At 36.8% G+C, this 25,451-nt stretch overlaps 1 protein-coding gene across 2 annotated transcripts in view; it reads left to right on the forward strand.

Annotated features, from left to right (window-relative positions):
- NUP37 (nucleoporin 37) overlaps positions 1–25,451 on the forward strand; it is a 43,394-nt gene that overhangs the window by 10,669 nt on the left and 7,274 nt on the right. For both annotated transcript variants that reach the window (XM_008056495.2, XM_008056496.1), the window contains exons 3-6: positions 1,952–2,076; positions 6,828–6,900; positions 8,973–9,067; positions 25,301–25,391. In XM_008056495.2, the coding sequence (XP_008054686.1) occupies positions 1,952–2,076; positions 6,828–6,900; positions 8,973–9,067; positions 25,301–25,391 (384 nt within the window). The remainder of the gene's footprint in view (positions 1–1,951; positions 2,077–6,827; positions 6,901–8,972; positions 9,068–25,300; positions 25,392–25,451) is intronic.

Genomic DNA, 25,451 nt, shown 5'->3' on the forward strand with positions numbered 1-25,451 from the left:
GGCAATCCACTCACCTCAGCCTCCCAAAGCACAGGATTACAGGCTGAGCCACCGAGCCCGCCTTTTTTTTTCTTTGATATTATATTAACTTAATGTTTGGTTTGCAAATATGCTCTTTCAATCTCTGGATTTTTTCACTTTGTTGTTTCCTTTTGTGTAGAAGCTTTTTAGTTTGATATACTCCAAATTATCTGGTTTTGCTTTTGTTGTCTGTGCTTTTAGGTTCATATCCAAAAAAGTGTTGTCCAGACCAATGTTGTGGTCTTTCCCCCTATGTTTTTTTCTAATAGTTTTGCAGTTTCAGGTTATATATTTAATCTTTAATTCATTTTTAATTGATTTTTGTATATGGTATCAGATAAGGCTACAGTTTATTCTTCTGCATGTAGATATCCATATGCCCCAAAGCCATTTATTGAGGGAATGTCCTTTCCCATCTTGGCACCTTTATCAAGAATCAATTGTCTGCAAGTGCATGGGTTTGTTTTTTGTCTATGTATTCTGTTCTGTTTTTTTTTTTTTTCTTTTTTCTTTAGTGTTTCTGTTTTTATGCCAGTACCATGCTGTTTTAATTACAGTTCCTTTTTAAATCTACTTGGTAATCTCTTGTTGTTCACTCATATGTTTTTATTATCTCTTTTATTTCTTTAAACATACTTTTTTGTATCTGATAATTTTTATTCTGATGTCTTTGTTTATATGATTTTGCAGTTTTATTGATTTTGTTTATGCTACTTTGTTTTCATATGTGGGTGTGTGTATAATAAGATCATATTTGATTGGACTGTATCTGTGTGAACTTTTTAAGGACTGGGTAGAGGTAATTCAGCCAGAGATACTTTGCCGTCACTTGGCACTATCAACATATAATCACTTTGAAATAAGTTTTTTGTCATTTTCTGGGCCAATAGTTAAAATGAATTTAAGCCTCAAACCTATGCTAGGACCAGCTAAAGGTTGAGATTTTTCACAGGTTTCATTTTCTGTTTATTGGCCTTCTATCATGGTAGGTATTTTGCATAGCAGAGTTTTCTTTTTGTTTTTTCTTACTTTCCCCTTAAGAGCCCTGGATCTATGCAGAGATCTTTGATTTGGCATCCTTCTTGTGCAGGCAATAAGATTTTTTTCCTGTCCCTTGCAGACCGAAGCTTTAAGTCAAATGCCCTTCAAACAGCTGCATGCCTTAATACTTAGTGCTTCTCTGGGTTTGGATTTTTGGAGTGTTTTTGTAATGGGAAAGCTTTTCAGGTTATTGTCCACATTGCCAGAAATAGATGGCTTGACTTTTCAAGTTCATTTTTTCTCTCACCTTCGCATGAGGATAAAGTGAAATTGTTTTAGTAAGACTAAGCCAAGTAAATAAGCTAACTTTATTAAGCATTTATACCCAGAATCAAATGTCCAAGACTAAATTAACCAGATTATTATTTACGTATTTACTATTCATAGACTGTAATGATACAAATAAGTTATTTGTAGCATCTTACATGTATATAGTGCTGTTATATAATACTACATGAAAATCCTTGAAACTGATTGTGATGACTTTTAGGCATCATAAGGTCCCAAGGTATCTTCAACATAATAAAAACTTTGGTGTATATTTTTAAAATATTTTCAGTTGATAATTCATTAATATTAATTCACTTACCTAGAATATTCTGATTCATAGTCTATACAATTTTCATTGAATTGTTATGAAATTCTCCTAAGACAAAGTAGAACAGGTTTACCATTTGTTTTCAGTTGTCTTAGAGAGTTACTTTGTAAGGATAAGATAGATTTGGGTTTTCTTTAATTCTATGAGCAAGTTTAATCTCAATATATAATCTGCTTTTGAACTTTTCCAAGGAATATACATAACCTCCTGATAAATTCTTCATTACAATGGAATAATAAGTATCATATTGTTTGTTCTCATAACGTATTAAAACATTTACTGTGTACTTAGGAGGAAGACACAAACACTGAAGGAATTCAGTATAAAACACTACGAACATTTCATCATGGTGTCAGGGTTGATGGCATAGCTTGGAGCCCAGAGACTAGACTTGATTCATTGCCTGCAGTAATCAAGTAAGTTTAAAAATATTAAATGCAATATTTATTAATGTACTTTGATTGTATTAAGTGAACTTAAGTCTTTAATAATAGGGACTTTTTCCTCCATTTTCCACAACACTAGATATTAAATATTTTGACATTTTCTATAACTTAATATTTTAAGTTTATCATCTGAATTTGTTATTTAGATGATAGCTAGACAGTGATGCCTTAACCATGTGTTTGACCCAAACTACACAGCTTTTTATCTGAGATTCGTCCAAATCAAAGTCTTTACCGACTCGTGACCCGCCTGGGCAACTTGGCGAGACCTCATCTCTACAATAAATCAAAAACTAGCTGGGTGTGGTAGCACGCCCCTGTAGTTCCAGCTACTTGGAAGGCTGAGGCGGAAGGATCGCCGGAGCCCAGCAGGTCAAGGCTGCAGTGGCCAGGAGCGGCCACTGCACTCCAGTCTGCAGACTCCAACTCAAAAAAAAAAAAAGTCTTCACTGAGTTTGCCACTTTATTGAAAGTACAGTCCTGTTAAAATAATGAGATATGGTTAAGTCATTAATTAGCCTTCCTGCCTCATGCATAGGTCGAGATCACATTTTCATGACTAACAGTACATAAATCTGTAGTCCTAGTCCTTAGGCCTCAGTTTTTATAGAAAGCGTTTGAAAAGAATGATGACTTTTTGAGAAAAATCTTAATGCCTGCTGAGGCCTTCTTTACAAAGGCAAGAATATGTCAGGTTATTTAACGTTTGTTACAAAACACCATGCTTCCTACAAATGTTAAATCTGAAAGATACGTCTTACAGTAAATAGTACCTAACAACCGTAAGTTAGCTATGACTGAGCTAACTTAATTTTTTTTAAGTAAGAGATAATTTAGGTACAAATTCTGAGCTCAGCCTTCCCCTGATTTTAAATCCAGTTTGTGATGCTTCCTATAACCTAGATGTTCTGCTTTTGGATTCAGTGCTCCCTTCGTTGTTGGTACTTGTTTTCCTGTCTTCTTTTTAGTGGATTTACTGTGTTTCATCATTTTTGTTTGTTTTGTTTGTTGGTTGGTATTTAGTAAGCTGCCTCCCTTTTTGGAACTATACAAATATAAATCAGGCTGAGCACTGTGAAGTATGCCTGTAATCCCAACACTGGAAGACTGAGGCAGGAGGATTGCTTGACCCAAGAGTTGGAGAACAGCCTAGGCAACATAGTGAGACCCTGTCTCCACAAAAAGTCAAATAATTAGGTGGGCATGGTGGCACACACCTGTAGTCCCTGCTACTTGGGAGGCTATAGGTGCAAACCACCATGCACCATGCATGACTAATTTTTATTTTTTATTTTTTTGAGAAAGGAGGTCTCACTATATTGCCCAGGCTGGTCTCAAACTCCTAAACTCAAGCAACTCCCAAACTGCTGGGATTACAGATGTGAGCCATACCCCAGGCTCACTACTACATTTTGTGTTTAGAAAGAAACCCTACCTGATAGTTTATCATTAGCATGTCGTTGCCTTAAGCTTTGTTTTCTCTCCCTGCCTTCCTCCTCTTTCTATCTCTGCACAATGACTTCAGAATGACTTCAGAATAAATTATTAGCCTACTTCAGCTGATACTCTCAATGATATTTTTTTTCAGAAATAGAAGAAAATATCCTGAAATTAATAAGGAATCTCAGAGAATCCCAAATAGCCAAAAAAGTCTTGAGAAAGAGAAAGCTAGAGGTCTCCTACTCCCTTATTTCAAAACATTGCAGTGCTACAGTAATCAAGACAGTATGGTACTGGCATAAATACAGGCATGTAGACCAATGGAACAAAGTAAAAAATCCAGAAATAAACAATCACATAAATGGTCAGATGAGCTTAGACAAAGTTGCCAAGGCTACACAATGAGGAAAGGATAGTCTCTTCAACAAATGGTACTGGGAAAACTGAATATCTACATGCAGAAGAACAAAGTTGGATCTTACACCACATATAAAAATAACTTAAAGTGGTACCTAAATGTAAGACCTGAAAGTTTGAAACTTCTAAAGGAAAACATCTGGGGAAAGCATCATGACATTGGGGTTGGCAGTAACGCGATGCACGTATATATACCTCTCCCGTCGTGCTTATGTGTTTTCTTCTCTGAACCCAAAAAAAGACAGAAAATTTGAATTTTGGTTATGAACCCTTCAGATTTCAGATCAGCATATCTTCAGTTGTGCAGGGAGGAAGAACTATTGTATTTCACTGCTGCAACTTTTAACTTCACCTCTGAGGAAACCTTGGACAAAAAGGAGTTTCCTGATGGCTTTGATCTATTTCCTCTAATGACTCTTGACAAATTACTGGAAAGTGGTGTGTTAGCAGAGATCTGCCAACACATCAGGGTCTATAGGTTAATAGCCTTAACTTTAGAAAGGTCTTCAAATGTATTAGTTGAGAAAAACTGGTTAACTTTAGTCAGGTCTGTCTGATAATCTTCTTACCCAAAGGATTGGAGATCAACTTTGTTTTTCAAGATAGAAATATAATTTTTATTTCTTCCTCGGCCATTGTCTAACATCACTAAGAATCTAGAACATTTATGATGAAAGGTAAACTGGTTAAAAAACAGTTATTTAAGCCGGGCTTGGTGGCTCAGCTTGTAATCCCGTGCCTTTGGGAGGCCGAGGTGAGTGAATTGCCTGAGCCCGCGGGTTCGAGACCCGCGTGGGCAACTTGGCAAGACCTCATCTCTACAATAAATCAAAAATTAGCTGGGCGTGGTAGTGCGTGCCTGTAATTCTGGCTACTTGGAAGGCTGAGGCGGCAGGATCACCGGAGCCCAGCAGGTCGAGGCTGCGGTGGCCGGGAGCGGCCACTGCACTCCAGTCTGGGCGACAGAGTGAGACTCCAATTAAAAAAAAAAAAAAAAATTATTTAAGCCGGGCTTGGTGACTCAGCCTGTAATCCCGCACCTTTGGGAGGCTGAGGTGAGTGGATTGCCTGAGCCCGCAGGTTCGAGACCTGCCTGGGCAACTTGGCAAGACCTCATCTCTACAATAAATCAAAAATTAGCTGGGCGTGGTAGTGCGTGCCTGTAATTCTGGCTACTTGGAAGGCTGAGGCGGCAGGATCACCGGAGCCCAGCAGGTCGAGGCTGCGGTGGCCGGGAGCGGCCACTGCACTCCAGTCTGGGCGACAGAGTGAGACTCCAATTAAAAAAAAAAAAAAAAATTATTTAAGCCGGGCTTGGTGACTCAGCCTGTAATCCCGCACCTTTGGGAGGCTGAGGTGAGTGGATTGCCTGAGCCCGCAGGTTCGAGACCTGCCTGGGCAACTTGGCAAGACCTCATCTCTACAATAAATCAAAAATTAGCTGGGCGTGGTAGTGCGTGCCTGTAATTCTGGCTACTTGGAAGGCTGAGGCGGCAGGATCACCGGAGCCCAGCAGGTCGAGGCTGCGGTGGCCGGGAGCGGCCACTGCACTCCAGTCTGGGCGACAGAGTGAGACTCCAATTAAAAAAAAAAAAAAAAATTATTTAAGCCGGGCTTGGTGACTCAGCCTGTAATCCCGCACCTTTGGGAGGCTGAGGTGAGTGGATTGCCTGAGCCCGCAGGTTCGAGACCTGCCTGGGCAACTTGGCAAGACCTCATCTCTACAATAAATCAAAAATTAGCTGGGCGTGGTAGTGCGTGCCTGTAATTCTGGCTACTTGGAAGGCTGAGGCGGCAGGATCACCGGAGCCCAGCAGGTCGAGGCTGCGGTGGCCGGGAGCGGCCACTGCACTCCAGTCTGGGCGACAGAGTGAGACTCCAATTAAAAAAAAAAAAAAAAATTATTTAAGCCGGGCTTGGTGACTCAGCCTGTAATCCCGCACCTTTGGGAGGCTGAGGTGAGTGGATTGCCTGAGCCCGCAGGTTCGAGACCTGCCTGGGCAACTTGGCAAGACCTCATCTCTACAATAAATCAAAAATTAGCTGGGCGTGGTAGTGCGTGCCTGTAATTCTGGCTACTTGGAAGGCTGAGGCGGCAGGATCACCGGAGCCCAGCAGGTCGAGGCTGCGGTGGCCGGGAGCGGCCACTGCACTCCAGTCTGGGCGACAGAGTGAGGCTCCAACTCAAAAAACAAACAAACAAAAACAAAAAACAAAAACAAAAAAACCAGTTATTTGCTTCTTAAATTTTGTTTTTTAAATTAACATCCACTGAAAAACTACGGAAAAAATGTCTTAAATGCTTAGAGACAGTAAGTACAAGCACTACTCCAGCTTTTAATGGGTATAAATATACTGACTTTTATAGGTATAAAAAGAATATCTTATTTTGTCTAATTTAATTTATTTAGATAAGGGTTAGGGATGCCACAAGAAGGCAAGCATAAGTGTTATGGAAACCAGAAGAAGGCAAAAACTAAGGTAGATGTGTAGCAATATGTTCAGTATCTCTTGTTGACCTGGCTAAAATGAAGAAAACTTTTTAAAATCTGTGCTAAGAAAACACTTAAACTGATTTAATATAAAATTCTACACTTTTATTAAAGAGACAAATTCAGAATATACTAACATTTTGTGTGTTCTCAAAATACAATGCTTAATATACCTCCTACTTTCAGTAATGGCTACATAATATTTTTTACAATAAAGCTACAACATTCTCCTGCCCCCCTCCAAAAAAAGCATAATTATGAGTTACAATAAAAGCTTAGGTGACTTGGAGGGAGGAATGGAGAGAGAGGGAGAACTTTTACTTACAGAGTCTGAAAATGAATTTGTTCTTTTTTTTTTTTTTTTGCTTTTAGATTTTGTACTTCAGCAGCTGATATGAAAATTAGATTATTTACTTCAGATCTTCAAGATAAAAATGAATATAAGGTATGCTGACAAGTATTATTTATAAATCTTTAGAGTTTATTTTTTAATGTGTTTATTAATTTTTGCTTCTTTAATTGGAATTATCCCAATTTAAAATGGCTTTTTATGGTCATCATTAAAGTGTGTAATTTAGGGTCTTATTTACTCTACTATAGGTTCTTAATAACTGTAGATTCTAAATCTGATGTCACTTATTAAATTATTATGTAGGAACAGCAAATTAGAGAGAATTAGAAATTCACGGTTAGATATAGTAGGAGTATAATAGACATGAACACACATGGAGTAATAGTTGAACTTCAAGGGAATAAATGATCAGTACACCTTGGCACAGACAGGATTAGAAAGTGGTTAAGAGCTCAGACACAGGAGCCAAGATCCTTTGAGTTTAAAGCCCAGCACTGCTGCTTAGTAGTAATCACATAACCCAATCTCTTTGTGCTTGTTTCCTTACCTATGATGGGAGTAATCATAGCATCTACCTCACAGAATTATGAGCACTGACTAAGCTAATTATATGAAACACCTAGAACAATGCTTGGTACACAGTAAACCCTATATATGTGGGTTTTCTGTTATAATAAATAGTCCTCAGATCAGGTTGAAATTGCATCCTGTTTTCTTATAGGAATGGTACCACCTTCTTGACTTTCTAGTAAATTAAAAATATGGATAATATAAAGCAAAGATAAACTGTAAACCTTTCCAATCACTTAGAAAATAGTAAACGTTTTGCTCTAAGCTATAGTCAGCTTAATGTACTGTACGTATTGGTTAATTTAGGCTATACTATGAATAACCAAGTATATAAACGGCACATAACATTTTGACCTATCAAAAGTTAATATGCTAGTTATAATAGACATTAAACTTCTACTGTTAATGTAGTTTGTCTTGTGTAGACTATGACAGAAGCTTTGGAGAATGATTTGGAGGACCTTAGTTTGTTAAAGTTATACAGGAATGTTAGAGCTCTTTTTTTCAATGTTACCTTTCTAGTGAGCAGTACCATAGAGAACCACTTTATTAACCTCAGAGATCATATTTGAGTTTTTTGGAAGGAAGAAAGGGAGAAAAAAGGGAAGAATGATATCTATTTAAACATTTAAATTTCTGTCAGGCCTATTTAGGATTTCAACTACAAGCATTTAGACAAATTGAACCTTGCCTGCTCACATTCTCCTCCACTGTACAACTTTTCATTTGTTCTTTCTGTGTCCAGAAGAGGATTTTTATGTTGATTGTGACTATGGGCTTATAACACTAGCTGTCTCCAGTGCTGGCAGTTACATTGAACAGGTAAATATAGGCATTAGAAAGTGAAGTCCCTTCTACATGTGTTTGTTATGTAGTAGAATAAGTATGCACAACAACAGGTATGAGGTAAAATACCTAGAGGCGCTGTATCTCATTACCCCTAAAAAGTTTTTCTAGGTTTAATTTTTTATTTAAGCTTTATGAAATAAGTGAGAAAGGAAGGGGTATGAGGACGGCACAGTAAAAAAAAAAGTGTGTGTTTTTCTAAGAAATACACACTAGAAAGAAAGACTGAGTAAGCTAATAGCGGTGTGTTGAATGATCAACTTATTTCCCAGATAAACCTTCCAAATAAGTGGGTATATAAATCAAAGTTTAAAAATAGCCAATTACAGCCAGGCACGGTGGCTCACACCTGTAATCCCAGCAATTTGGGAGACTGAGGAGAGAGGATTGCCTGAGTCCAGGGGTTTGAGACCAGCCCAGGCAACTTGGCGAGACCTCATCTCTACAAAAAACAAGCCAGGCATGGTGGCACATGCCTGTGGTTCCAACTCTTTGGAAGACTGAGGTGGACAGATCACCCGAACCCAGCAGGTCAAGGCCGTAGTAGCCATGAGCATGCCACTGCACTCCAGCCTGGGCAACAGAGTGAGACTCCAACTAAAAAAAAAAACAAAATAGCCAATTGCTTAAATATTTATAGAAAAGATGCATGCAGTGAAAGCTTTTAATGCAGTGAAGTAAAAAAATATCATATAGAAGTATCATAGATTATTTTCCTGTTTTCTTACTAAGTTTTCTTCCTCTGCCAGATTTTAGAGGGCCATTCAGATTTCATTAATGGTTTGGTATTTGATCCCAAAGAAGGCCAAGAAATTGCAAGTGTGAGTGATGATCATACCTGCAGGTATGTTTATTGCAGCCACATTTTTTAAAATTTATTTTATTTTAATAAGAATTACATTTTTTAATAAAAGAAAATGTAACTTTTATATAAATTCCACAAAATGTTGTAAAAGTAACCTACTTTATTTAAATTGTTGGTATGGTATGAACAAACATGAGTTTGAACCAATGAGTTGAGTTTCATCCCAGTTAATGAAGCCATCCTTGCTGATTCATGAGTGTCTCTCTGACTCTCATTTTAGGTTTTCACATTTATGAAATCTAAATAAATATTGAGTCAAATTCTCCAATATTGGGCAAGATCGGTGGTATAATAAAAGGTAATTGCCATATTATGAAGCTACTTCCCAAATCCTGTATGATAAGTTCGTGCTTAATAATGAACTGTGATTCTCATCTGCTCCATAAGACTCATGGAAAATTTGTGTTCAGACAAATTCAAAGGCTTCCATATAAGGTTTTCTTAAATACAATGCATTTCAGTATTATGTTCTTCTACCTCACCCTCTAGTTTAGGATGGATGAAATAGCTATAACATTTTAATAGTGTCTAAAGCTGGAAAATATCATAAGAACAAGGTGAAAAGCAGCAGTAGCAGATGGAAATAAGCCAAGGAGTCAGGAGTGAGATGAATCAGTCACTAGAGAAATGTCAGTTGCTTCGTTTGGTTTGACAGTGCTGTGAGGGAAAAATAAAAACACTACTCTGCCAGTTAATGTTTGAGAAAGCCATGCCTAATCATTCATGTTTATTAATACATACATATAAAACTATTAAATATGTATCACTTCACTTGGAAATAAAGCTGCTTGCCACTTTTTAAAATTTTAATCTTCTTAATATAGCTCATCTTTTTAAAGTTATGGAGTCATAGGCCATTATTCTTTATGTACCGCCTGTTAAAATTTTCATGTCAGAGACATAAAAGATTAACATGACATTAAGATTCTAGGGCCCCAAGTATAACAAAACCAAGTTTGTATAATAACCTGAATAGTAAGTGGAACCATTTTTAAGGTAAAAATTAGATCACTAAAATTAATGATATTTCATTTCTTTAAACCATGGACTTTCCTAATCACAAGCATTTTGTTTAATGAAACCTACAAAGGGGGAAAATGAGTGTGTTTGCAAGCCAAGGAATGGCTTTTGAATAGTAAACAACAGCCAAAGATACTTAGGATCGCTCTTAGTGATCTATGAGGTTTTTTCTTTGATTTTTTTTTTTTTAGTTTAGTAAAATTCTCCAAAAATTTTGGGGGATTGACATAGGGTTGCCAACTTTTTATTTTGTCACAAAATAATTTTTAAAGTTTACTACCTTCTACCGTTGTCATTTTACAAAAGAAAGGACATTATTACACTAAAAAGTGGAAAGAGCTTAACTTCAAAATCCTTCAGTTTCAACTAATTTAAATTTTTGAAAAACACACTGCATTGCCCCTAAGTGTCTCATTTTGTTAGGCTGTGGTGGATGATATTATTGTTCAAATATTTGCTCTCCTTTCCTCCTCCCATGGAAAGGGGAGATTTTCCCACTCAATTGTGCATCAGCTTTGTGACTTATTTAGACCAATGTAATGTTAGCAGCTGTGACACAAGCAGAAATTTTAAAACTTTCACCCAGTTTGACTTGACTTCCTGTGTTCTGTCATTTGCTGTAAGGTGAGCATGTCCTAGATATGTACTGATCCCAGAATGAGAAACACATGGAACAGATATGGACCCATCTGGCATTATGAAACAGAGTTTCCCATAGACCTGTGAATGCAAAATTTATGCTAATTTTTATAAGCCACTGAGATTTTCAGGTTGATACACGATATCATTATAGCAATAGCTAGAGAGCTAAGTTTAGAATTTATCAGCTTAGTTCACCAACCAGAAGTAAACAACTCTAATTGGCTCTTAAAACCAAACCTCTGCCGGGCTCGGTGGCTCAGCCTGTAATCCCAGTGCTTTGGGAGGCCGAGATAAGTGGATTGCCTGAGCCCGCAGGTTCAAGACCCTCCTGGGCAACTTGTCGAGACCTCATCTCTACTACCATTAGCTGGGTGTGGTAGCGCACGCCTGTAGTTCCAGCTACTTGGAGGGCTGAGGCGGAAGGATCGCCGGAGCCCAGCAGGTCGAGGCTGCAGGGAGCGTGCTACTGCATTCCTGTGTGGGAGATGGAGTGAGACTCCAACTCAAAAAAAAAACCTCTTAGGCCAAAGGCTAAGTGATATAGATAGGATTTTTTAAAAACAGAAAATATTTGGGAATCAACAAGTTTTGACTAAGGACAAGTAGTAACATGCACTCTCACAGCAAGAAAGACAAGAAGGAATTCTGAGGGGACAAACTACAATAGAAACACATTATGTACAACCATCATCATTAACTCAAAGGATAAAATCTCTAAGCTACAAATAGACACCAGTCACATAGCAACTATGCCATTTAGGGAGAGGAAAGAGTCATTTACATCCCAGGGATGACTCTGGTTACTACACTGAAGTAATGTCAGCTATGGACTAGGTTGGCATGTTGGTGATAAAGGTACATTAGTGAAATTCTTTACTGATCCTGGTCAAAGCCTATGTCATCTTGGGAATGGTTTTATATGCAGGTGATACCGTACTTTAAAAAGAATGCTAAATAGCATAACTTGGTAGAAAGTTAATAAAGAAATAGACATTAAAATATAACAGACATATAAAACACTCCCAACATTGGCACAATGCATGTTCTTTTCAAGTGCACGTGGAACAGTATCCAGAATAAATCAAATTAGGCCTCAAAATAAATCTTAATAAATTTTTAAAAACTGAAATCATACACAAGTATCTTTCTAGATAAAAATGGAATAAAACTAGGAATCAGTAACAAAAAGAATACTGGAAAATTACCAAATACATGGAAATTAAATATTGTAGTCTTTTTTTTAATTTTTTATGGCAGGGTCTTGCTCTGTTGCCCAGACTGGAATGCAGTGGCATGATCATAGCTCACTGTGACCTCAAACTCCAGGACTGAAGAGATCCTCCTGCCTCAGCCTCCTGAGTAGCTAGAACTACAGATGGGTACTACCATACCTGGCTAATGTTTTAACAAAATTTTTTGTAAAGACAGGGTCTCCAGTGTTGCCTAGGCTTAAATATTACATTCTTAAACAGTCAATGGATGAAAGAAATCACAGGGGAAATTAGAAAATACTTTTTGATCAATAAGAACACACAATCTACAAAACTTACAAGATACAGCAAAAGCAATGCTCTGAGGGAAATTTGTAGCTGTGAACACCTACGTTCAAAAGAAAGGTATCCAGCCTGGGCAACATAGTAAGACCTCATCTCTACAAAATATAAAAAAATTAGTCACTCTTAGTGACATGCACCTGTAGTCCCAGCTACTCAGGAGGCTGAAGAAGGATCACCTGAGCCAAGAACATCAAGTGTGCACTGAGCCCGAATTGCGCCACTGCACTCCAACCTGGAAGACAGAGTGAGACCCTGTCTCAAAAAAAAAAACCCAGAAAGTTATCAAATTAGTTAACTTTACTTGCAGATTACCTAAATTTATGCCTGGAAGAACTTTAAAAAAGAGTAAACACCAAAAGCTAGGAGGAGGAAGAAAATAATAAAGATCAGAGGGGAGATAAACAAAATAGAGAGTAGAAAATCTTTATTTATTTGTTTATTTATTTATTTATTATTTATCTCATTTTTGAGTTGGAGTCCCACTCTGCTGCCTAGGCTGGAGTGCAGTGGCATGCTCACGGCCACACCAGCGTCAACCTGCAGGTGTCAGGCAATCCTTCCGCCTCACCCTTCCAAGTAGCCAGAACTACAGGCACGCACTACCACACCCAGCTAATTTATTGATTTATTGTTGAGATGAGGTCTTGCCAAGTTGCCCAGGCTATTCTCCAACCCGCAGGCTCAGGCAATCCCTTCAACTCAGCCTCCTTAAGTGCTGGGATTATAGGCTTGAGCCACCACGCCCGGCCTATTTTTTTTATTTTTATTTTTTTGAGTCAGAGTCTCACTTTGTCACCCAGACTGGAGTGCAGTGGCATGCTGCTCATGGTCACCACAGCCTCTACTTGCTGTGCTCATGTGATCCTTCCACCTCAGCCTTCCAAGCAACTGGAACTAAAGGCGGGAGCCACCACACCCAGCTAATTTTTTTATTTATTGTAGAGACAAGGTCTCCCCATGTTGCCCAGGCTGGTCTCAAACCCACGAGCTCAGACAGTCCTCTCACCTCCACCTTCCAAAGTACTGGGATTATAGGCGTGAGCCACCACGCCTGGCCTAGAATAGAAAACCTTTAAAAGAGAGAATCAATGAAACCCAAAGTTGATTCTTTGAAAAGGTCTACAAAATTGACAAACTTTTCTCTAACAGATGAAGAAAGAAACAGAAACTCCAACTAACAAAATCAGAAAAAATGAGGACATTACTGCCAACCTTAGAAAAATAAAAACAGTTCTCAAAGATACCATGAACAATTATGCACCAACAAATTAGATAATCTAAATGAAATAGATACATTCTCAGAGACAAAAAAACTACCAAGACTGAATCAAGAAGAAGCAGAAAATCTTAATAGACCTAAAACAAGTAAAGAGATTGAATCACCAATCAAAAACCTCTCAACAAATCAAAACCCAGGATAAGATGCTTTACTGATGAATTCCATCTAACAGTTAAAGAAGAATTAACACCAGTCTTTCTTAAAGACTTCCAAAAAAATAGAAGAGGAAGGAACACTTTTAACTCATTCTGAGTCCAGCATGATCCTGATACCAAAGTCAAAGACATTGCAAGAAAAGAAAACCACACACCACTATCCCTTACAAATATAGGTGCAAAAATTCGCAACAACATCTAGTTAACACTAGAAAATGCTTAGAAGAAAACATAAGGTAAATCTTCATGACCTTGGATTTGATGATGGTTTCTTAGGTTTGATCCCAAAAGTACAAATAAAATAAATAGAATTTCAACAAAAGACATTGTCAAGAGAGTGAAAGCCACCTCATAAAATGGGAGAAAATACTTGCAAATCATATACAAGTTAGAGTCTTACGTCCATAATATGTGAAGAACTCTTATAACTCAACAGCGGAGAGGCAACTCAATTACAGAATGGGCAAAGGACTCTACAGAGAAGCTATGCAAATGGGCAACAAGCACATGAAATGATGTTAAAAGTCCTCAGTCATTAGGAAATATAAATCCGAATCTCAGTGAGACACCACTTCACATTCACTAGAATTGCTGTAATTTTTTAAAACACAAAATCACAAGTGTTCATGAGACTGTAAAGGAAGAAACTGGGATCCTCATGCTTTGCTGGTAGGAACGTAAAACGGTGCATCCACTATGGAAAACAGTTTGGCCATTCCTCACAAAGTTAAATGTAGAGCTACAGTGTGCCCCAGCAGTTCCACTACCAGGTATGTACCCAAAAGAATTAGAAACAGGTGTTCAAATAAAAACGTGTAAAGGCATATTCCTAGCAGCACTATTCTTAGCAGCAAAAAGGTGCAAACAACCCAAATGTCTACTAATAGTAGATAAACAAGATGTTTTACAGCCGTACGTTGGCATTTTATTCAGCCACCTAAAGAAATGAGGTACTAATGAATCCTACAACATGGATGAACTTTGAAAACAGTTTTTAGTGAAACAAGCCAGATCAGAGGGTCACATATTCTATGATCTCCTTACGTAAAATCTCTAGAATAAGCAGATCTGTAAAGACAGAAAGCAGGTTAATGGTTGCCAGGAGCCAGGGGAAGAATAGGACTAACTGCTTGATGGTTATAGTGTTTCTCTTGGTGAAGATGAGAGTGTTCTGGAACTAGGTGGTAGTAATTATTGCGCAACATGATGAATGTACTAATGTAATGTACCCTGAATTGTATATTTTAACAGAATTAAAATAGTGAATTATATGGCATAACACAATTTTTAAAATGCTAAACTTTGATATGTAAAATATTATAACCTATATAAAAGAATATTACATTAACACTTGTATGTAAAAAAAGATTGTATCATACAAGCAGTCCTACAATATGTATTCTTGGCAGTCTATACTATAAAGAGCAGACCCAATGATTTTTTTAAATAATTTGTTTTATTTTGATCTATCCATATTTTCTGATGTCTTACCTTGACATTTCTAAAGGGGGCATGATATTATAATAACCTAGCAGATTTGTGGCCCTAGGAACACCATTTCCTAATCTGTGCCCTGAATAGTTTTACCAAATGTGTGTATTTTTGGATTTTCAACCAGTGGTAGTTACTAAACTATTTTGGGGGACTCAAGCATACCAGGCAGACTCTACCTTCTTGAGCAGTTCACCAATGTGTCCCAGAATGGCCACAGGGTATAGTAGCCATTCATACAATGACGCCAAACCCTATGTTGCTAGTACAATAAGCAAGTTCCCTACATAGGAATCAAGTTGTGAACTTTCAAGGATGTGGACGTGCGTTAGCATGTCTGATCATATATGTTAGTTCATGTGTCTGGCGTACATTGTCACGCACGTGCATCTTCTACAAGTGATTGTGTTTTTGTGTATTTTGCTGTATAGTGCTATACAGTACAATATATCTAATAGACTCTCAATAAAAATTGTTTGAATAAAAAAAGAAATTTATGTGTTTTATTGAAAATTGTCAAATTCCGAATACTCACCCTATGAACCAAAGTACTACTCATAATATTAAATATTATTCTAGAATATGATAGATCATATTGTATATGATTCCATCTAGTTTCAGCATTCTGTGGTCTGTGCAAGTTTATAAGAAAATTGAGTTCTCATTTAAATCAGCAGTTCCAATACCACCTTTCTTAACAAACATTTTATAATGCTTACCATGAACTTATAGAAAATATAGCCTTCAGCCGGGCTCAGTGGCTCAGGCTGTAATCCCGTGCTTTGTGAGGCTGAGGTGACTGAATTGTCTGAGCCCACGGGTTCAAGACCCGCCTGAGCAACTTGGCGAGACCTCATCTCTACAATAAATCAGAAAGTCAGCCGGGTGTGGTAGCACATGCCTATAATTCCGGCTACTCAGAAGACTGAGGCGGAAGGATCACCGGAGCCCAGCAGGTCGAGGCTGCGGTGGCCGGGCACTCCAGTCTGGGCGACAGAGTGGGACTCCAACTCAAAAAAAAAAGAAAGGAAAATATAGCCTTCAAAACATCATTACAAAAAAGTATTATAGTGCCTTAATTGTATTATACATTTCTATAAAAGGACAACAAATTGTTATAGAAATAACATCAGTGCGTATATGCTCAGCTATGTAGATATGAAGATGTGGCAAAATAGTCTTTGTCAATAAGATGAGATATCAGAAAAATAAAATAACAGGAAAATGTAAGGCAGAAGCAACTCGCACAGTTCCAGGGATTTATAATCTGTGTAGCGTACAATGTAAATAGTGCCATCTGGAGTGCTACAGTATCTTAGCCCTGAACAAACTACAGTTTTAAAATTTTATTAACTCACATTGGTATAATAGAACAAAATTAAGTATGATAAGAGAAAGAGGAAATACTGTTAATCAGGAATAACACAGCAAGACAAATTATGGGATGTCAAGTTGAAAAAATAAAGAAGGATAATATTCTTGAACATCAGTATAGTATATATATAGTATCAGTGTAGTAATAATGCACTACTATCCCATGGAATGAAGTGTTGACAAAGATTGCAAATAACCTCTCTTGAAATATCCCCACCTTTTGGTGAGTCTCTAAAGTTCACTCTCATCCTGAAACCATACAGAGTGACTAGCATCCTGACTCTCATCCATGAAATGCCTCTGGCACCTTCATCATTAGGACTACCAAAACTGTCCCCTTAGGTGTTAGAACCATCCCCTGTGGAGAACCTTTGATTTAGATACTAATACGGGGGGGGGGACAGAATTTATTTCTAAAAATTGTGTATTCTTAGATGTTTAAACGTCAGTGCCAAAGTGTTCTCTGTTTGATGTAATCCACCTATCAAGATGCTTTTTCTACTGCTCACAACAGTTTTTGAACTCATCAATTGTGATGCCTTTTAGCGTTTCTGCCGTTTTTTGTTTCACCTCTTACACATCAGAAAAACGTTTCCCTTTGAGGACCTTTTTCATCCAGGCAATCAAAAAAAAGTCACTTGGAGCAAGATCTGATAAATAGGGAGGCATGCCATTTTTGATCAAAAGTTGCTGAACACTCAGCACAGTGTGGGCGGGTGCCCTCATAAATCATCCATCATGAAATGGGCAACCATGTTGAATCTTCAAAAAAACATTTACTGAAGCCAGACACAGTCTCTTAGAACACTAGCTGGTACACTGATGCCAGTGGGTTCCTAAAGCACTTACCTAGTGGGGACAACATGTACTACAAGGGGTATGCCTGCCAAAAAATAATTCTGGGTTTTTTTGGGTCTACTTCGTAAGTGACCAGGCACTATTCTGAGCATTTTATATGAATTAACTCACTTAATCATCAAAAATCTTTTATGGTAGTTTCTCTTATTATTCCTTTACAGCAATCTGTTTCTTAAGTACTAAAGGATACTGTTTCTACTTTAAGATTCTTTAAGAAGTTTTTGTCTTTTTATGTTACTGAAAAAACAGATATCCGTATTACCTGTCTATTCTAATAAAAATCAAGCATCATGTAGTTAATAAAATTGATAGAATTGTACTGAGAATCGTGTTTATAGGCATGTCATCTTCTGCTGATGAAGACTTTATAGTTTTTTAAAGGTAGCTTTGCAAAAATACCCTAGTACCAATTTTTGGAATAAAGATGTTAGTTTCTTCTTCATAGCCCATTCGCCCAGTTATTGAGAAGAAGAAGGGTAAATGCAACCTGCCACAGAGAGCTGCATGCTATCGATGATGCCTGAAAAACAGGGCTCAAATGCTGCTGAGAAACAGACTTTTCTAGAGGATGGGGAAAGTTACTCTGGAGTAGATTGCTTTTGGACTTTCACTAATGAAGTATTTTGTTGGGTCAGCCATGCTTAACTGTCTGAGAGGTCATCACAGGAACTTAGAAGAATGCCCTCTAGTAGGTACTCAGTGAGTGGGTGGGTGAAGAGATGAATACAACTATATGTCACTGCATCTTTATAAAAAAAAAGATGCTGTTACCCCCCCCAAAAAAGCATCTAACAGATGTGTTTAATAAGAAAAATTCTCAAGTAAATCATGGGATTGCTAATTATTTAACCTTATATTCTGTACCATTTTCTTTATTGTACTTACAATGTAAATGCTGATATTTGTCTTTATGTGTGCTATATGTGTTTTTATATGTATACTGCATAGGAAATAATAAATACTGAGGTTTATAGTTATGTCCTAGCATCATCAAAAGAAGGCTAAAATTATTATTTTTGAGAGGCAAAGAAAAGTGTATACTCATTCAGAAAGATTTATTCTACCTCCAAAAAAAGGTAAAAGTGGTATTGAAGTATTTAATGGGTTAAGCTTATTATTTTACAAACTCACTAATACAGAACATCTCATTCCCAGTTAGTGCCAAATAACAGAGTGGTACTGTTTCTAATATACAAGAAACAGTACCATAAGACAAGTCAGTTCAACAAGTATTTATTAAACACGTTTAGTATAGCCAACATTTAGTCCTTTGGAGGATACAAAAGAAATAGAAGGCCCAGTACTCACTGTAACTACAAAGCTTGTCAGAAGTAAATCCCTTTTCTCCTCACCCTTCAATAATCTTTTAAAATATCAGATTAAAATTTATGATAAAGGAAAATTGACTTCTAGAGACCAGGAAATTCTTAGTTTAAGACTCTAATGTAATAGAAGTATATAATGTGCCATTCACTTTTTATATAAAACATGAATATTTGTAGTTCTAACAGTGTTCTAACTGTGATTATTTTTCAAAAGAATGGGAGAAGGGTTGGTATTTTAAAACAACAAAGAATAAGAGTTGTTTGGTTGTTTTTTCTTGGGGTGTAACCAAATCACTGGATAAGGAATATTAAATTGCCTAAGCTATTCACTAAGCCAGTAGTATAGGTTTTGAAAAATGTTACGAGAGGAAAGAGGATGTTTATCTGATGTCTTCTGTGTACCACATACTAGCTAGTTTTTTTAAATATTATTTTTGTTTATGTACGTTTGAGTATTTAAGATCCACAATTAAGGTAGAGTATTTCTTCTCTACCCCCACCCCAATTGAGATTACAAAATATGTGATGTATTTAAAAATCAGTCCTTGTGGGAAATTGACAAAAGGGGACTGAGAGCCTTCTGAAGATAGGCCAGTGAAGCATTCCTTGCAAAGTCATTCACATTTAGGAGGACATAAACCATATCTAAATAATTCCAAGTACAAAGCAAAATCAGAATAATTTATATTATTCATTATAATGTTACAGTTGAATAATTTAGGAAAAGTTCCCTGCTTGTCTAATAAAATTCTTTTTAATTTTTTGTAACATTTTGAATTGAGATGGTGTCAGTTATTGCATAGTACTAACAAAAGCCTTGAGAATGGAATCAAACTGATAGTTGGCATTGAGCATGGTGGTACTTTTCCTCCAGTGATGGAACATAAAGATTCTTTGCCTTTAAAAGAGTCTTTCAAAAAGTATACTAAAACCTGTTGATCACATTTGCAGACTTTTTAAATTAAATGTAGTGAAATTGTATGTTAATGAAGATTGTAATGAAGTAAAATTCCCTAAAGTGATGAAAGAATCTTCTAAAATTTTACATGATTATGTTCTGGTGACACTACTCTCTAGTACTCAGCACTTTGTTCTTTCTCATATACGCTTGTAGATGAAATACAAAACAAGTACTGAATAGAGTATGTTACCAAATCAGTGACTGCAATAATTCGGGCTTGCATTATGTGGCCCTCGTGTGGTTATAGTAAGTGAATTGTATGAATGGGAGTCATATTCCTAAATAGTTTTCAGGTCAATCTGGAAAGTCCATTGATGCGAATGTGATGTCCATTTTCTTTCACTTAAAGCTTTATAATTAAGGATATAGTCAAAGTTGTAAAGTTTATCAATGTGTTTCTTGGAAAAAGTAAAAAGCTAATATTTTCTGGGTAGTGTTACTGGTGTTTGTGTAAAGGCTCATGTGAGTTAAGGAAAATGCCCTTCTACTCTGAATTCCTTAAAGATGAAATCATATGTGATCTGCTTGAAAACTACTATGTAGTGTTTCTTTGCATTTGTGAGTTTAATTTTTAGGTTTATTTTTAAATGTGACAAAATTTCTCACAATTCCCATCCTTCAAAAATGTATGTTTGTCTATATAAGTTAAATAAGATGTTAATCATTCTCTCCTGGGGTAGCCTCAGATCGTTTCTCACCTCTGCGATAATAAATTTGTAGTTTCTGCTGAATTTGGTTATATTTCAAGAAATCAAAATGAAGCAACAATGTATACATTTATAAGGTTTTTTTTGTACCTTATACCTTGGTCTCCTTTTGTCAGTTTTACACAAGGCTTCATGAAGATGTACAATATTTTGTATGGTATAGTAAGTTCATTTAGTGTTATGTTTGAAACAGGCCACCTCCTTTCTTCCCTCTCCCACCTAAAATGCAAACAGCCTTCATTATTGATTCTATTTTTGACTCATTATTACTAATTTTTTTTTTTTTTTTTTTTTTTTTTTAGTTAGAGTCTCACTCTGTTGCCCAAACTGGAGTGCAATGGCTTACTCATGGCCACCGCAGCCTCAGCCTGCTGAACTCAGGCAATCCTTCCACCTCAGCCTTCCAAGTAGCTGGAACTACAGGCATGCACCACCATACCCAGCTAATTTTTTGATATATTGTACAGACAAGGTCTCACCAAGTTGCCCAGGCTGGTCTCGAACCACTGGACTCAGGCAATCCTCTTGCCTCAGCCTCCCAAAATGCTGGGATTACAGGCTTGAGCCACCGCACCCAGAATTTGACTCATTTTTAATTATTGAAGGGTAAAATAGTAAGCATATACAATTACCTCATTTTCACACTTGTAATTCTTACTCTGAAGTCAAACTAATAATCCATTCCTTTTATTGCTAGTACTTTAAAACTACTACTAGCTACTACTTCAGTAGTATTAAGTATAAAAAAGAAAACAGTCTAATCTTATTTTCTGAATATATTTGAAACACACATGATGAAATTACCCTTTACAAAATTCTTACTTCCAACTCTCATACCATTTTGTTATCTTCACTTTTAAGGCTTTTGCCAGCTATTGAAGGTCTCCATAGCCTGAGCCGTAAGTTGACAAAGTTTATTCACCACTCTGACCTACCATACCCACTCTTAGGATTTGTCAGTCTAGTTCCTTGATTTGTGCTTTGGGTTATGTGGTTCCCACCTCGGAACTTCTTTCGCACTTAAAACCAGATGTTTTAGCACGAGTTTTAATTTGTTTCACTTTTCTTTCTAATTGTATGCTCACTTTCTAAAGAAATGTATCATGACTTTACCCCTCTTTGAAACCTTCATAGCCTGATGAGTAACTTAGTGATCGATTGTTTGAAATGAGAGGGAGACCCCTCATTGTGCTATTATAAGCTCAGTAAAAATAAGTTTTTTGTCTAAGAAGATTGGAGGTCCCAGTGACATTGTAAAGTGCCATCTTATCCTTGTAACTACATCTCTAAATACTTTTGTTCTTGCTTTCATATTTCATTAATTAGTACCCTGATTCATATGATCCAATCATGTCTTTTAGAATGATTGTGGTTTTTATTTTTGGCTTTACCAGTTGAAGAGGGCCAAATTAATACAGATGTGTCATTTAATGTCATCCATTCCTTCTTTTGTCTATGTTGACAAAAACACTTGGTAGCAAATATTTCTTTCTACAGTGAACTCCCAAGCAAACAATGAGCTGCCAATTAAAAGTGGAGAACAAACAAATAAAAAAGAACAGAGCATTACCCAGGAACTTTCCTTTTGAATCCTCAGATGGAACATTTCTCTCTACTAATTGTCAATTTAAAAGCCCTTTGAGAATATCTGGGATATCCCCAATATGCCAACCCCCAATTTATGGAACCTTTTTATGAATTAAATGGGACAATAACATTTAAATACCATATGGTAGGAATACTTAATGTTGTGCTGAAAAGCACTCAGCCTGAAATGAGGCAATAATTCTAGCAATAAACTACTAAAAGTAAAATAAGTGTAAGTCATAATTTTAGATCTTCATCTTATCACTTTACAGCTAAATCTGAGAGTTTTATTGATGACCACAATGTTGGGAAGGGTGGTATGTTCATTATAATTACAGTTCAAATTGGGTCAAAACTGTCATTTTATTTTTCTTGATTTTTATTTAACTAGTGCCTTTTGATTCTTTCTGTATTGGCTGCTTAATATGTCAGCAGATTTGCTTTACCTTAAAACTTTCCCTTTGAAGTTTCCTTTGCAAATACTTAGTACATACAGGCTACGCACAGTGGCTCACACCTGTAATTCCAGCATTTGGGATGCTGAGGATTGTCTGAGCCCAGAAGTTCAAGACCAGCCTAGGCAACATTGCAAGACCTCATCTCTACAAAAAATAAAAAAAATTAGCCGGGCATGGTGGCACATGGACCTGTAGTCCCGGCTACTTAGGAGACTGAGGTGGAAGGAAGGATCATTGCAGTGGAAGAGAATGCATACTCCTTCTGAAGTTTTGGAAATACCGTGTTTCTTGATTTGGGTGTTAAACTGGGTGTGTTCTTGAAATGTACATTTAATATTTATATGCATTTATTATGTGTGGCGTACTTCAAAAACTGTATCAGAAAAATAAATAGCCAGGCACAGTGACTCACATCTATAATCCTAGCACTTTGGGAGGCTGAGGTGAGAGAATTGCCTGAGCCCAGGGATTCAAGACCAGCCTGAGCAACTTGACAAGACCACATCTCTACAATAAAAAAAATTTTTTTTTTAATTAGCCGATCATGGTGGCACACACCTGTAGTTCCAGCTACTTGGAAGGCTGAGATGGAAGGATCATCTGAACCTAGCAGGCGGAGGCTGCAGTGGCTGTGCACATGCCACTGCACTCCAACCTGGGCAACAGAGTGAGACTCTCACTCAACAAAAATAATTAATTGATTGATTGATTTAAGCAAACAAGTGTGACTTTGATGTAAGTAATGATACCTAGATGACCCATTTAGTAGAGACATAGAAAACTGAGTTGCGCTTCACAAAAGGATTTGAGAAGGGCTTAATTATAGAATCTATCAAAAAGGGAAATAAGACTTAACAACTTAAATTGTTCCATCTGTGGCTAATTTAGTTAGGATAACTCATTTCAGCCAAATGTGTTGTATTTTGCATACTTAGTACTTGGATTGTGTAACCACTTGAGAATTGAATAAACATATAATTTATAAGCCATAAATCATTTTATCCTAGTCCCTTGAAAAGTCAGTCATGTGGATCACCCTCCTCATTTTTAAGTCAGGTTAAAAAAAAAAAAAAACAGGTTCTGTTCAAAAAATTTGGTTCATTGGGCAGAATGTACTTCATGAGTTGACCTGTTTCTACGTACTATTTTTATCCATATTTTCTACTTCATTGTTTTCATTTGAAAGGAAAAAAAAAAATGAAAAACTCTGGAATGTACTTACTCAATTCATTAAATAGCCAACAAAAATCAAATATATATTAGACTAAGATCAAAAAATTGAGATTTTAATTCATCCTTTCATGGGACTCACTGAATTTGCAAGACAAATTTCCACTGTTTCAATAGTGACAAACATATATGCTAGCCCAACATTTATTATACAAAAGGCAACAGAAAGTAAAGAAATACTTAGCTGCCATAATTAATAATTTAATTTGTCGTGGGGAGTGAAACACAATTGCATAAACTCTTGACAAATATGATTCTCCTCTTCAATTAAATTATAATTGTCTCCCTTCTATAACAAATACAGATGAAAAGTTGGTTTGGCAAAAGAAAAGAATATGCTTCTCAAGCATTTAATCGAATAGATACTCATTTTGAAGACATTTGTGTTAGTTTATATGTAACTGTGATATTTCAAGATTTGGAGACCCTTTAATTTCTACAGGGAAGAAAAATATTTTAAGTAATGTGTTTTGGCACAGAATAGTAACCTTCTCCAATAAATATATCTACTTTCTTTGAAATAAGTTTTCACCAAGATGTTGAAACTATAAAACCTAGAAGGAAAACTCCAATTTACGAAGTATTCTAATGAATGTGTTCAATTCTTAAGGACCAGAATTCTTGGGCACTTTGCCAGCTTCCCACCAACTTGTCTTCTGCCATGCGAATTCTATGCCACACTCTGTGCCAGTGCAGTCTAACACTGGCATAGTGTGAAGAATGAGGTGAAAACAAGCATTCTAGGTGGTGGGTGACAGTTCTCCCAACAAAGTGCCATCACTGAGATTTCTGAGTTTTGACCCCCACCCCCTCAGGTTGGGAAAGCAGTTGAGATAGAGCACCATGTCAGTGAGTAACCTGCTTCTTGTTACTATAGATTTGTACCTACTGGGGAAAGAGAGTAGGAGGAACAAAGTGTCTGTTCTTTCAACCTACCTTTAACCTGGTAGGTCTCAAGCATGGCCACCTTTGGGAGAGAAAACTGGAGAAGGGAGCCAATCAGAAAAGGTATAAAGTAGCCACTCAGATGGAAACCCAAAGGTGGAAGGAATAAGCTATGTGAATGGCTATGTCACTAAAGTCACACCACTTCATATTAGCTTCTTTATGTTATTTTGAAAATGGGAATGCCATTCTCTGTGTGTGTGTGTGTGTGTGTGTGTGTGTGTGTGTGTGTGTGTGTGTGTGTGTACACTCTTGGTAGTAATTATTGGTAAATGACTACTGAAGTTGGAATGCGACTTGATTAGTGACCTAGAAACTTCAAAATGTTGTCTACAAAATATAAGTATATAAATAGTTTAATTTGACTACCGTATAACTTGCTGTGCTAGCTTAGAGAGAATGTGCATGACTTTTTTTTCCATGATTAAGTACAGTAAAAATTTAAGTTCTTTGTAGTACTTTCACAATATTTAAAAGTGGTGCTACAATTTTCTTTAAAAGATATACATTAAGTACAAATGCATACCTTATATTCTGTCGTTAATAGCTTTGAATAAATTCAGGGAAATTTCATTTTTAGTAGTGCTATGTCAAGAGTAATTAACATTATACCCCTTTTGTTAGGATTTGGAACTTGGAAGGAGTGCAGACAGCTCATTTTGTTCTTCATTCCCCTGGCATGAGTGTGTGCTGGCATCCTGAGGAAACTTACAAGGTAGTTACTTATCATTAGCTTTCTTTTATCAAACTGAAAAGACAGAGATATAGTCATACA

The sequence above is a fragment of the Carlito syrichta genome, unplaced genomic scaffold (genome assembly GCF_000164805.1).
Source record: "Carlito syrichta isolate Samal-C Ts95f unplaced genomic scaffold, Tarsius_syrichta-2.0.1 Scaffold302384, whole genome shotgun sequence".
NCBI lineage: Eukaryota > Metazoa > Chordata > Mammalia > Primates > Tarsiidae > Carlito > Carlito syrichta.